We start from the raw sequence: 14367 nt of genomic DNA, 5'->3' as shown, positions 1-14367 counted from the left end.
GTGTTAGCCAAATAGCACAAAGATGAATAAGGCCTGGATCACCCCTGCTGTCATGCAGCATACAATTAAATCTAGTCATTCTCCTATTTCTATTATTTCTATGGCATTTAGTTCATGATTCAATGACAGCACTTCACTTAACATATTATAATGTGATTATCCATTTGATTTTCAGTTTCTCTCTTTAGAACATGAGCTGTTACAATTTATTCATTTTTGTATTCTTGGAGCCTAGCACAGCATTTGGAACTAACTTGTTTAAATGAATGAAATGTCACATGAGAGTCAGTCATGTAAACTACCATCTGAACTGTATGGTAAGTCTACAGGAGAGATATATTTTGTTCCAAGAGAAGAAAAACAGAAAATTAATTAATATTTTTCTGGGGAAATTAGAAAAGGCTTTCGAAAGGAGGTAACTTGTGAACTGACACTGAATCATGGTAAAAGACATTGAATCATGATAAAAAAAAAAAATCATGGTAAAAGAAAGTTGCCAGATGACGAACATTCTAAGGAGAAAACATATCATAAAAACCACAAAGTAGGGTGTCTGGATGGCTCAGTCCTTAAGCGTATGCCTTTGGCTCAGGTCATGATCCCAGGGTCCTGGGATTGACCCCGGCATCAGGCTCCCTGCTCAGTGGGAAGCCTGCTTCTCCCTCTCCCACTCCTTCTGCTTGTGTTCCCACTCTCTCTCTGTCAAATAAATACACAAAATCTTAAAACAAAACAAAACACCAGTATAGTTAGGCTAGAGTGCAGGGTAGGGAGTGTCTTCACTCTCCATATGCAATGATATACTCAATCTCACAATAAGGAATAAGATTATATAATGCATTTTTATCATAATTATTTACATACTGGACTCAACTTCTTTTTTTTTTTTTTAAAGATTTTATTCATTTATTTGACACAGAGAGATCACAAGCAGGCAGAGAGAGAGGAGGAAGCAGGCTCCCCGCTGAGCAGAGAGCCCGATGCGGGGCCCGATCCCAGGACCCCGAGATCATGACCTGAGCCGAAGGCAGCGGCTTAACCCACTGAGCCACCCAGGCTCCCCTGGACTCAACTTCTTGAGGACAGATCTATGTCATATTCATCTTAATATGTCTCATTCTTAGTAGTTCTGTAATTATTTTATGAAAGAGGAGAAAAGAAAAGGAGAAAGAAAAGTATCATTATTCCATCCTGTACTCTTGAATGGCTGCTAATCCCATCCCTACTGTTCCTGGTCAATACCCACTCATGCTTCAGAGCTCAGCTTCAATGGCACTTTCTCAAAGACTTTCCCTGACCATATCTAAAAAGTGGCAGTATTTTTCTACTAAACTAATACAACTCTAAGTTCCTAGGGTTACCAAACAAATCAGATATCTATGAAATTAAGTCATTTGTGTTATTACTGTATGAATTTTACTGATATCAAATTAAAGGAACAATAATCCAAAAATATCATTTTTATCTGGCCTTCAAATTTTTAATTTCTAATTGCATATCACTAATAATATTTACTTTGTATTACTGGATATATATAGAGGAAAAGCCTACAATTAAAGTGTGATTAATAGAGTATCTATACATGAATAACTAAGATTTCGATACCTTTGTAAATATATTGAGAAGAAAAAGTATTTTTCCTTACTTTGCTATGTTGGCAGAAATGGCTAATTGTCTCTGTTCTTTCCTTTATCTAATAAGATCTCCTAATTATTAGCTGAGCATATGTATGCTGAAAAAATGGTTATAATCTCTAGCTTCCCTTATAGCTACTTGTGGCCATTTGGCAGAGGTCTGACGCAGGAAATAAGCTGAAATGGTAACGTAACATTCTGAGAAGTATCCTTGGTTGCTGGGGGTTGAGTAGGAAGAAAGGGTGGCCTCCTACTGGCCTAGTCTCCTTCCCACTGACTGCAATGTGGATATGATGGCATAAATGACAGGAACTGTTTTGGACCACAAGGGAAAACTTCACTTGAAGACTGGCAGGCTAACAAAATAGGAGACTGATGATCACTGGGTCTCTGATGATCACTGTTCTCTGTATCAGTGCAGATTACCTATATTTACATGGAAGACAAACTTCTCTCTGTTGTGAGTTTTCTATCTCCCACAGACAAACAATCTTAACTATACAGCTCTGAAAACATATTACACAAATAGTCACCTGACAAATTCTGTCTGCTGGTTTCACTTTCTCTGTTGCTAGAAGAAGAACCTGGCTCTGAAATGCTGCTTTCTGTTCCTCCCATCAGTGGTCGCAAATGGCTCACGGATACTTGTTCAATAAAAGACGTGCCATGTTTATGGAAGTACCACCATTCAAATATCTACGACAAACCAAAAAAAAATCCTTTATTTAAAACAGAACTGATCAGCAGATATATGAGCTCAAACTAAAACATTCCTAAAAGATGCTCCCATTTAATCTGGCATTTTAAATATACTCTCCTTCCAAAAAATAAACCAAACATAAGATTCCCCAATAACACATGCTAGGCAGAAATAAAATACCTTTTTTATAGCTTTGTTATGAAATTTAGAGAAGCTGAGGCAATACTAGAAGAAATGTATCTGTAAATGAAATATTAAAAGAACAAGAAACAGGGGTGCCCGGCTGGCTCAGTCAGTAAAGCATGTGACTCTTGGTCTCTGGGTTGTGAGTTTGAGTTCCATGTTGGGTGTAGAGATTACTTAAAACAAATAAACAAACCAGCAAAAAGCATTTAATCTATAAATAATCTAACTCTGTTACATTACATTGTCATTTTATTCTATCTAAAGCATAATTAAAATAGAAATAATTTTGAAACTAGCATGGTGGATTAAGACTAGGGTTAGAAAGCTCACATTTGACTCCCAGTCCCCCTGCGTGCTTTGGGTAAGTCACTTAACCTTTAGCCTCTCAGAGCCTCAATGTCCTATCTATTAAATATAGTTAACAAGAACTGTAAGTGCCTTCTGAACATGAAGTACTACTCCAGTATTTCGCAGTATAATTAATGTAGGTTAAGAGGTTGATTCTCATATTGAACCATTTAAAAATCAGGATATTCACTCCTTTACGTTTTCATGGTTTATCAACGTTATGAAAAGAGGAATCAAAAGAATCCCTGTGGGAGTGCCTGGCTGGCTCAGTTGGTACAGAATGAGACTCTTGATCGCCAGTTCTAAGTTCAAGCCCCATGTTAGGCTAGAGAATACTTTAATAAATTAAAAAAAAAAAAAAAAAAGCTCTGTGTTGAATTAGCAGAATGTTTCATATTTGGATACTAGCATTCCCAACTACCTTTGCCTGGCTTTTTGGGGGGTTTCAGCTTAAATGACAGGTCCCCAGGGAGATTTCCCTGATTCCATAGAACAGAAAACAGTACTATATGCACTCCCCCTGGATCCTCCATTTTCCTTTCAGAGTAATCTTTTCATTTGTAATAATTAGCTAAACAACTGGTTTCATTGCTATTCTTCAAGCTCCCAAACACACTATCCCCCACCCCTTCTGGTGGAAGTAACCCAATCAGCATAGATAGAGCTCCATATTTCAGGAGGTAGAAGAAATTATAAAAATAATAACCTTTGCCAATAAAAAGTCATCAATATTACAAGGGTCATGACACAGTTTAACCTTTAAAATGTTACTTGAATTTCCTAATTTTCTTTGCAGTATATTGTTATGACCACTCTATTTTTATTATTAGCTACTGCTGTTAACTATGTTAACACATGGTTTGCATCCTAAATTCCTCAGTATTTTTTTTTTTTAATCAAGAGAAAATCCCTTTTTTGGCTAGCATTTCACTTTCAAAAAATGGCCAAGTATTAGTCCTTATTAAAAAAAAAACCAAAAAACAGAAACAAAAAACACTCCAATACAAATGCCATTATTTCTACTATAATAGAAGAGCACCATCTAGAGATGAGAAAAAAGCACAGAAAAATTCCTTGGTCATGTATGCCATACTTCCTCAGATTTTTATCTGTAGCAGTATTTTTCCGAGGTTTATACTAGGACACACTAGTTCCCAGGGATGTTAATAGAGATTATATATATATACATATATATATATATTTTTTTTTTAATTTCTTAATTTAAAATTCCCTTGTCAATTAAGACAAGGGAAAGCCAAATTAAAGTTACAACTTCTCAGAATAATAACAGTCAAATTTCATTAAGTGCTCACTGTAAGCTAGCTACCATGTTATTGAAAGATCTTAAGACACATTATCTCATTTAGTTTTCATAATCCTATGAAGTTGATTTTATTTTCCCCAGTTTATAGATGAGGAAATTAAAGCTTAGAAAAGTTAACTAACTTGCTCACACAACTAAAGTGATGGTTTTGAAAACTAATAAATATTGTATGTGAACTATACTTCAATTTAAAAAAATTTTCTTCTCACAATTAAAAAATAAATAAATAAAGTGATAGTTAGCTTGGCTCCAATACTCTGCTCTTAAACACTCCAGAGAAGATAACTGGCAAACTATAGGCTGAATTCAAGACACGAATTTTCAGTCTGCCCAATGTTGCCAAGATTAAAGTATTGGGAAACTTTTATATAAACACTTGATGCATCCAGAGTCTTCCAAAATCATATGAAAAATTGGTCTGCAATCTATATGGCAACAACTAGCTTTATCCCCTTCCAAAAGGAGCATGCATTGTCCAGATTACCCAGTGCTAAAAGTAAATAAGAAACTTAATTTTTACACATTTTTACACTCTATATCATTTGTTGCTAACTTGGGCCCTGCGAGCGTTTAGTTGGGAATGCACCCCCAATCCCTGCCCCTTCCAGTAAACAACAGTCTCATATACAAAGGAATACTGCCAGTCTCTAAATGTGGAGAGGAAGATGCAGTATTTTTTTTCAAATTCTGAACACATATTGAGAATGATGATTTATAAGTATTTATAATTATTGTAACCATATAAAGATATTTGATCTTTAGATAAATACCAAAACATGAAGGAAATGGAAACTACTTACAAATATTAGTCCTGATATCAAAGAAGATGTTCCTGTAAGTGCCACATAGAATTTTGGTGTCAATGAATTTAAAAATACTGTCACTGCAAAAGGAAAAAAAAAAAATCAAAGTTTAAAAAAATGCAAATTCAAAATACTTCAAGTTACAAATATGCAGCTGTCTTTATGAGTGGAGGAATATAAATAGTGTTAATATCTAGTACGAGATTCCTTTGAGAAAGCTATAATTTTTAAAAAGGTACTTTAAATTTCCATTCTATCACATCTTAAAAATTAGCTTTGCACATGTAAGGGTAGCATTTTAAACTGATAGTTTGTTAAATAAGCAAATCAAAGTGGGATAATTCAGTTTACTTTTCAGAATAAATTAAGAACTTATAAACCATAAATTCAACAAGAAGTTTTGCAAATCCCTAAGAATAAACTAAACAGACATCCTGTTACAAAGGAGATTTAAAACAACTCACTAATTATTTTGGTGAGATACAAACCAGTGTTTCAAATTAGAGGCAAGGAATCAGTATGTGTATGTCAGCTAGAGAGGCAAAAATAAACCAAAGAGAATAGTAACAGACTGAGAGAACTCCTTGAACCTGACTCATTGGAAGCCTGGACCAGATTTTTCATTTCAAATAACTGTCTCATAAATACCACAGGTTTCAGAAATTAACTACTAATTAATAGTTAACTACTCTCATCTGAATGGTGTTATCTAGGTAACACATGGAAAAATAAATGATAAAATCAATGAATAATATTTCACTGAGCATGCAAACCACTAGTAAGCACTTCATTAACCAGTTACAGAGACAGCAAATTAGCTCTTCCAAATAGTCTAGGAAGGCCAATTTACTTAGTTTTAGTATGTTAGTTACATCTGAACTTACATAGAACCTATCTTCTAAAAAGTCCAGAACATTATCTCACAGTATTTCATGTCATCTTATGAAAAAGAAAAGGAAACATTTGCCTTTTCTTGCTGCAGAAAAATAAACCACAGGTACTGATAGTCACAGTTCATCACACAGCAGAAATACTTTGATCTGTTCAGAGCTTGAGTGGAAATAATTTAATGTAATGGTAAAAGGCCTTGGCTCCCATCCACTTTGTCCTGGCTACAGGTAAAGGATAGTATTTGCAAAATCCACGGGGATCATCACTTCTGACACGTCTTTGTATCTTCAGCTCAGACTACATAGCAAGCTTTCTACGAATGTTGAAAGAACCCATTACTGTTTGTGGCTCTCTTCCCCTTTACTTCCTATACTGTTTTATTACTGAAGATAAAGCCTAAAGCAAAGAAGAGAACAAGATACCACAAAAACTTTCTTGACAGAACTATCTTAGAATATGATAATGGTTAGCTAAGGTCATGGCATTTTTTCCCCCCCTTTTAGGTCTTTGAATGCAGAAACTCTCATCTTTGTTGTCTGGGTATGGGAACTCTTGGCTAACCGGCGAGAGACTCAAAAGAATGATTTTCAATGGATCCTACCAATGCTGGGAGTATATATAAATTCTGCAACCGATATGAAAATGCTCTCATCTGCCCTACTACCTGAAGCCTACAGCGTGTCAGGTGGCGGGCTCTTCCTCGGGTAAACGAGGACAGTTGAGAGAGGGCGGATCTTAAGAGCTCAAGGGAGGAGCCCATAGCTGCCGCTCAGGTTTGACAATCAGCTGCGGAGTTGCAGACCTGGAGAAGAACACACTAGGTAGCGCACAACCGACTCTTTCTCTGAAGCCCTCCAGTGACTGCGGAGAATCTCTGCCCTTTGCCTCTTGCCCCCGGCCCCTCTTCTAGCTCCCGCTCTCGTCCCCAGGGAGGTCTGGGCCTCTCACCCGCAGCCAAATTCTCACACAGCCTCAGCGGGACCCTCAGAGCGTAAAGCAGTCCCAGCCCCGCCACGAACCACAGCGAGGCCCCAGTCCCCGCCAGTCCGGCCCGCAGCCGCTCCCTCCAGCCGAGCGACGGGCTCAGGCCGGGAGCAGGTGCAGGAGGAGATGCCGTAGCAGTAGCTGCTTCACCCAATCCGTCTCCGTCCGCCATCTTGCCGCTCCCGCAGGCTCCGGGAGCTGGGAGGGGAGAAGGGCAGGAAACCGGGAGTCGGGAATCCTGGGATAGTGGTGGACCTGAAATTGGCCTCTGTAGAGGCTGAGTCCCAGGGAACGCGGACCAAGAAAATTTGGAACGTGAAGGAGCGTCCCAAGACTGAGGTTACCTTTCCTTCGAAGGGCAGGAAAGGGTGACTGGCGGCACATATTGGAGGAACTGGACTGAGATGTGATCTCTGCGTGAAATGTTTTCGCTTCCATACGAGTGACGGTCACCTCTCACCCTATTCCCAGGGTTGGAAAAGCCACCGACCGTTCCAGGGCCCGAGCAGCATTTAGCCCTTTGGACTCGGCCGCCACAGAGATCACTGGTACTGGGAAAACCTACAGTAGCAATTGCGATTTGGTCGGATGGAACTCGGGTGTCAGGAATAGTGGAAACATGCTCCCAGCGTCTCATAGATGAATGGGGGAAATGAACGTAACTCAGTGAGAAAGCTATTAGTTTTAAAATCATTTAAGGAAAAATCTTAAGGCAGAGTTAGAGACTTCGCGGAGGGACGGCGCTCAGAACCACCACCCCGCCCGAAACTGACATGGCGCCCTCTGGGTCGGCGTTTCCGGGCGGGTCCTTCCGACAGCCCCCGCGATGATTCCATCACTCAGCTTCCTTCCCGGCCTGCCTCGCGCCGGGGCCGGGCTGGGCCAGAGCAGCCCAAGATGGCCGACTTCGAGGACCGGGTGTCGGATGAGGAGAAGGTAAGGGGTCCGCCTCTCTCTCTTGCCTCCTCTCGCGACAGGGAACGGGGGCCTGACCTGGCTGCGGTGGGAACCCTGGCGGTGTCCCCAGAAAAAAGAAGCTTCTTGGCCTGTACTGGGATACGCTCTGCAGTTGGGACGCTTCTCTCTTTAGGGGCTTTGGTCTGCCTCACGGTGGCCCCAGTTCCCCATTCCTCAACTCTCTTTTTCTCTTCCTGGGCCTGAAGCACAGCCTAGTGACCCTTAAGCAAGAGAAGAGACTTTCGTTCACTGAATCGTGACTGTGGACTTTTTTCTGTAATTAAGAGTGGGGGCGATGGTGATGTCTCGACGTATCAAGAAGCAGTTATTTTACCGCCTTTAACTGTTGGGGCTCTCCCCATCCCCCCATTTTTAGATACGATTGAGGCTAGTTTGGGGCGAGTCACTTCCTGGTCAGGATGGCCTCTTAACTTCCCTTTCGCTCCTCCTTCCTCAGGAAGTGATTTTGCTGTCACGACTCCTCGACAGGGAGAGGTCCCCATGTGTTGTCCGCCCATCCACTCTTTTCTTACTTACTATCGGCTGAACTGATTTTCACTAATAAATATGTAAGCCTCAGGACGTTAGCTTCAGAATTTGACCACTTTTCCCTGTGGACACTCCTTTGATTGATTGCATGTATGCACATAAGCCCGCGATGACTCCATCCTTTGCGTCTTACATCCTATTAACGGTAATTTTTGAAAAATAGTTTTCTGTTTCTTGTTAACAAATCAAGAATAGCCAGCGGATTTTTTTTTTTTTAGCTCTATAAAGGTTTTTTTATATAGCACATAAACTTCATATTAACACTTTCAAGTCTGGACAAAGCATCATGCCTTCTTTGATGCTCCACTGTTAATGTCTTTATAGTTAAATTTGTCAGTGTGTAATTTGCATATTTACTTCTTAAAATGTGTTTTAAATACAAGAGCATATTCTACGTTAGGTAGAATAACCTTTTGCTGACAACTGTACACTTTTAACACTTCGTCAGGCATTTCAGTAACTATCTGATTTTAAAGTCTATAGAAATTAGAATGATTTCACTAGATGACTCGTTACAGGACAAGAATTATGTCTTTTGTTTCCTACAGTGGCTGTTACAAAAATGTGCATTCTTGCGTGCTCTGTAAATGTATCTGGGCTCTTTTTTTAGTAAAAGAGAATGGGATGGCACAAGGGACTGTTTATGGTCCAGGAGTACTCAGTACAGAATAATTTGATTTGTTGTACCTACATATACCATGTCATTTTGAAATGTTGAAGGATGTGCTAACCATTCACAAATCATTGAATAATACTTTAGCATTGAATTTTCTCATTCTTGAAAATTCTTGAAATTTCTCATTCTTGAAAACTCTCACATAGAGGAGAAAAGGACATCTTATATGTGAATTTATGCTGAAGAGAAGGCTGTAATAAAATGTCAAGTCAAAGAGTTATGATTCAGATGAAATTAAATTATAGTAAAAATCGGAATAACCAAACATTTGTTAGCTCAACTGATGGTCCACTTGTTTTAAGGAAAAATATGGTACAACAAGATTTCACTAAACACTTAAATAACAATAAACTTCAAAATTTATGGTGTCCAAACAATACTGCATTTACCAGTATTGTTGAGTTTTTGTCTTTAACAATAGGGTAGAATGCCTTCTTAATTAAACTTGGGAAAACATAATACATGTATTTCAAAAGAAAAGTGCAAATTGAGGTATCTTTGATTATTGACAATATTTAATAACATTGTCTTCATTTTATAACAGCAGGTTTTTTTATTAAAGTATTTTGCACTTTATTTTTTTTTTAAAGACTTTATTTGACAGAGAAGGACAGAGTGAGAGAGGGGACACAAGCAAGGGGAGTGGGAGAGGAAGAAGCAGGTCTCCTGCCAAGCAGGGAGCCTGATGAGGGGCTCTATCCCAGGACCCTGGGATCATGACCTCAGCCAAAGGCAGCGGCTTAATGACTGAGCCACCCAGGTGCCCCTATAACAGCAAATTTGTGACGTTTCCTCTTATCTCCCAGGATACTTCTTTTGTTGCTTAATTTTAATAATGACACAGCAAGCATGTCAAAATTAGTACAGTAAATCTGTCCCAAAATGCTGATGAATTTCATATTCAGTAAACAGTTTTAGATTAGCCACATTTCTTCATTATTGTGGATAACTATGAATAGCTGTTATTAAGAAGTGTCATATAACCCAGTGATTTGAGATTACTGAAATTTTGTTAGATCCTTATTTCCAGACAGTAGGTAAATTGTGTTTCTCTGTTGCAAATCTGTAAGTAAAAAGAAAGTGCATTAACTTGTAAGATTACTTCAGTTCTCCTTTAGCTTCATTGCCCCCTTTCCTCCAAGCTTCTAATTCCTTTTAACTGAATTCAGGAATTGAAGTATTTTTCCAACAAAACTAGTTGATTTGAATATGTTAGCATTCATAAACAACCCATAAGAGAGATTCTTGTCCTATAAAATTTTCACAACCAAGGCACAATTACAAACAAATTTTTAAGTTATTTTCAGCTGTAATTTGTATTGATTCTTCTTTGAAGGAACTCTAAAGTTTCCATTTTATGTTCTTTTTAACCAAATTCTCAACTGCATTGGATTTGGATTTTTTAAGGCATTTATGTCATCATGTGGGGTATATATTTTTTATGTGTATATATATATAATCTGTGAATTTGATGTTGATAATCTGTGATTTCCTTGCAAGTATTTCCATAAAAGCTAGTAAGATCAACCATTCTCATAAGTAACTGCTTAGGGTTTTTATCACTTTACAAAGAGGAAGTTGGGTTTTTTAACTTCTACATTGTTACCTGAAATGGTCATGATGAGCTGCCTAAATAAAACAGGAAGTTGAAAGTGTAAAATTACTTGCAGAAATAAATGCTTTTAGTTTTCTCCTCGAGTTCAGTTTCCGAGAATGAGTTATAGTCTTCCAGTCACTTAGACACTTCAGTTACTAGGTTCCAAATGCTTAACAAGACCAGTATGACAATTAGGAAACTTGAAGTATGAGACAAATTACTCATTTGGGCTCCTTGCATTGTCTGTTTCCTTTATTTCATGATTCAGCATTTTAAAAACATAATTGCAAAAAGAATTTTAAGGCTGAAAAAGAGTGCAGTTAGCGTATTTTTCCCTTCAGCTTATTAACTAGTAGAATATTTGTGAACAACCTCAAAAATGCCATAACTAAGAAAGAAATCTATATGCCTTAAGCTTAGACAATTGTATCATCTTTAGGGCACTTTTTGAGAAACACATTTATCAAAATTATTTAGGAGTGATGTGGGAGATGTAAATAGATAAGGAATTTGAGGGCTCTGGGGTGCCTGGGTGGCTCAGTGGGTTAAAGCCTCTGCCTTCCGCTCAGGTCATGATCCTGGAATCCTGGGATCAAGCCCCACATTGGGTTCTCTGCTCAGCTGGGAGCCTGCTTCCTCCTCTCTCTCTGCCTGCCTCTCTGCCTACTTGTGATCTCTGTCTGTCAAATAAATAAAATCTTTAAAAAAATTTTTTTAAGGGCTCTGTTAAAGCTCATAAAAAATACCCTTTTTTAAACTGGATTTTTAAAATTATATATTACCTCTTTATTTTACCAGATGATTTATTACCCTCATAGGATAAACCCTAGAGCTTATTCCCAATAGGTATTTTCTACGAAGTCATCAATTAGGATTAGTACTGCCATTCTTTTATCTTCCCTTTTTTCAGTTGGCTTAGCTGAGTAGTATTCATAGAATCTGTTACAAAATCCTTGGATAGGCTCATAAAGGATAAGCAGGTGCACATTCAGATGCCGAATCTTTGGTTAAGAGTGTAGGTTTATTATAATTTCTTCCAGAACATATTCCTATTTAGGATCAGCCTTAATGCTAAGCAAAGTGGTATAATTTGTTGAAAAATTCAGACCCTAGGTTTGTCTGAATCAGAAGCTGTGCATTTTTCACTTTACTGTTTTTCCCATGTAACTGTGAATGAAAAACCAGAGTAGAGGTGTCCATTAATGAATTATCAATGAAATATTGTGATGTAGTAGGAAAGAATGATTCTGAGTGTCAGGAGATTTGGCCTCTCTCTGGTGAGCTTTTAGCTACCACAGTGATTTTGGAAACATCACTTAACCTCTGTGGGTCTCAGTTTTCCTGTAAAATAGGTAAAAAGAATTGAATCAAAGTAACCCAACAAAGTTTAATGAACCTTTGCAAACTCTACTAAGAACAGTCTTTTAAAAATCGGAACATTAAAATGTTTCAGGAGTTTCTTTCATTGTCTGCTTTTGCACATTTGCCTGATAAAGAAACTTAGTTCTTTGGTAACTGAAACTGTATCTTTTTATTTAGTGCCTAGCATAGCACCAGGTACAAAATTGAAGCACAGTTTATTTATAAGAAGACCAATCAGTCACACTTTCCTTCATTCTCATATTTCCTCAGCACATGCTCCCTTTCCCTTCCCCCGTCCCCAGTTATTTCTGGGGTATTTCTCTAGGTATTTCTCGGGTTCTGGAATGTGTCTCACACTCTGGGTTCTTCTTTGGACATTCATTGTTCCTGAGCATCTGCTACTAATACTGGTGATCTGCCATGCCACTGCTGGGAACCTTAGATCCCTCCAGGAACATTTCTCCTAGTAAATACCATAAAACTGCAAAGCCTTATACATTCCCATATGACAATGAATATATACATCTAGCCTTGCAGAACCCCTAATAAAAGTATTTCCTTCATTCACTTTAAGTTCTTTCCTTTGGAGCTCAGAAAAGCACACGCTATAAAATAGGTATCATTTGTGCTTTTCTACTCACGAATTTCTCTCATTTTCTCATATGCCAAAAAAAAAAAAGGAAGTTCAAGTTCTTCTATGAATTGGCTCCTGAAAATAAAAACCCTGGATAGGAGAAATTAGTCATGATACTGAAGACCTTTTAACTACTTGAGGATTTCTGAACTAGGTGATAATTTTAACTTGCACTTAACTGTTGTTTTCCCTTTTCCTTTCCTCAGAACTTCCTGACACCCTTTGCCTTTCAGTTAGTTCATCCCACCATTGTTCGCTTTTAGTCACAGAGGCCCAGTACCTTGGCATCATCTTTTTCCTTCTTCTCTCACGTTCAGTTAGTATTCCAGTTCTGTAAGTTCTTCCTTCCTGTCATTAGATTCTGTTCCTCCATTTCCATTAGTATTTTTAAGAAAATTATTTTTTATGTATATGAGTTATAATCACATGCTCAAAATTAAAATGTAAGGGCGCCTGGGTGGCTCAGTGGGTTAAGCCTCTGCCTTTGGCTCAGGTCATGATCTCAGGGTTCTGGGATGGAGCCCTGCATCGGGCTCTCTGCTCAGCAGGGAGCCTGCTTCCTCCTCTCTCTCTCCCTGCCTCTCTGCCTACTGTGATCTCTCTCTGTCAAATAAATAAAGTCTTAAAAAATTTAAAAAAAAAATTAAAATGTAGGACAGAGCATGAGTAAAAGTCTCCCCACCCTGTTTTCCAGCCATCTAGTTCCTGAGAGGCAGCCAATCTTAAGCAGTTTCTTCTATACCTTTTCTATTCTTTGCATATACAAGCTGACAAATGTACTTTTTACTTAACATCCCGCCCATCCACATTCCTTCTCCATTTAGTCTTCAGGACCTTTTCTGATGCTTAAGTTATTTTAACAACATTCTTAATTGTTCTCTTTGCCTCCAGCCTCTTTTTTCTCTCTACATTTTCAAGTATTAAAATTCTATGTATCACAGCTTCTGCAGTCCTTCTCCTCTTAAAGACATCTTCATTCTTGAGTTGCTCAGGCCAAAAAGTTTAATGTCATCTTTGACTCCTGTTTCTTTCATAATCCACATATAGTCTATTAGCAAATCCTGTAGGCTCTGCCTTCAAAATATGCCCAGAATTTGACTGTTTCTCACCACACCTTATTCCAAATACTATGGAAGAAGCCACTGTGATTGCTTACCAAGGTTATTGCAGTTGTCTTCTCTCTGATGTCCCTGCTGCTACTCTTGCCTCCTCACCAGCCGCAGGCTATCTTCAGTGCAGCACTCAGAATAATCTGGTTAGAAAAATATAAGTCAGAACATGTCACTTTTTTGCTCATAATCAATGGCTTCCCATCTTCTTCAGAATAAAAGTTCCTACTCTGACTACAAGTCCCTGTGTCTTTACCACTACCTCTCTGACCTCATCTCCTACCTATTTTCCAGTGGTCCTCCCTGTTCTAGCCACACATTCTTGCCTAAAAGGGTCTTTGAGTTTCCTCTGTGCGCTGGAGTTCTCTTCCTTCTATGTCCTTACTTCCTTCAGTTCTTTCATCAGAAGTCACCTTTTCAATGAAATCTTCTCTGGTCACTCTGTATATTTCCAAATCCTAACATTTTATTATCCCCTTACCTTCCTTTATTTTTTATTCCTTAGCATTTATCAACGGCTTTCATACCATGTAGTTTATTTAATGTTATCTGTTCTTTCTCCATTTGAGTGTAAGGTCCACAAGTACCATACACTGGTAAGTCTCCACTGCCT

General features: G+C 38.3%; 2 protein-coding genes across 6 annotated transcripts in view; one reads left to right on the top strand and one right to left on the bottom strand.

The window, feature by feature from the left end:
- The window catches only part of ST7L (suppression of tumorigenicity 7 like), a 110965-nt gene extending 103570 nt beyond the window's left edge, over window positions 1-7395 (bottom strand). For 2 of the 5 annotated variants that reach the window (XM_032881435.1, XM_032881434.1), the window contains exons 1-3: window positions 6835-7118; window positions 4993-5075; window positions 2168-2330 (exon numbers count right to left, since the gene is read on the bottom strand). In XM_032881435.1, the coding sequence (XP_032737326.1) occupies window positions 2168-2330; window positions 4993-5075; window positions 6835-7042 (454 nt within the window). In that variant the 5' untranslated portion in view covers window positions 7043-7118. Of the gene's footprint in view, window positions 1-2167; window positions 2331-4992; window positions 5076-6834; window positions 7124-7214 lie in introns of those variants that run through there. The other 3 variants (XM_032881436.1, XM_032881438.1, XM_032881437.1) reach the window with 3 other exon arrangements.
- Window positions 7396-7587: 192 nt separating this feature from the next.
- The window catches only part of CAPZA1 (capping actin protein of muscle Z-line subunit alpha 1), a 48880-nt gene continuing 42100 nt past the window's right edge, over window positions 7588-14367 (top strand). Inside the window, exon 1 of the mRNA XM_032881444.1 lies at window positions 7588-7806. Within this exon, the coding sequence (XP_032737335.1) occupies window positions 7768-7806 (39 nt within the window). The 5' untranslated portion in view covers window positions 7588-7767. The remainder of the gene's footprint in view (window positions 7807-14367) is intronic.

This window comes from Lontra canadensis, unplaced genomic scaffold (assembly GCF_010015895.1).
Source record: "Lontra canadensis isolate GAN:19392208 unplaced genomic scaffold, GSC_riverotter_1.0 scaffold75, whole genome shotgun sequence".
Taxonomy (NCBI): domain Eukaryota; kingdom Metazoa; phylum Chordata; class Mammalia; order Carnivora; family Mustelidae; genus Lontra; species Lontra canadensis.
The sequence above is the reverse complement of the archived record's forward strand: the minus strand, read 5'-3'. Positions and strand labels throughout refer to the sequence as shown.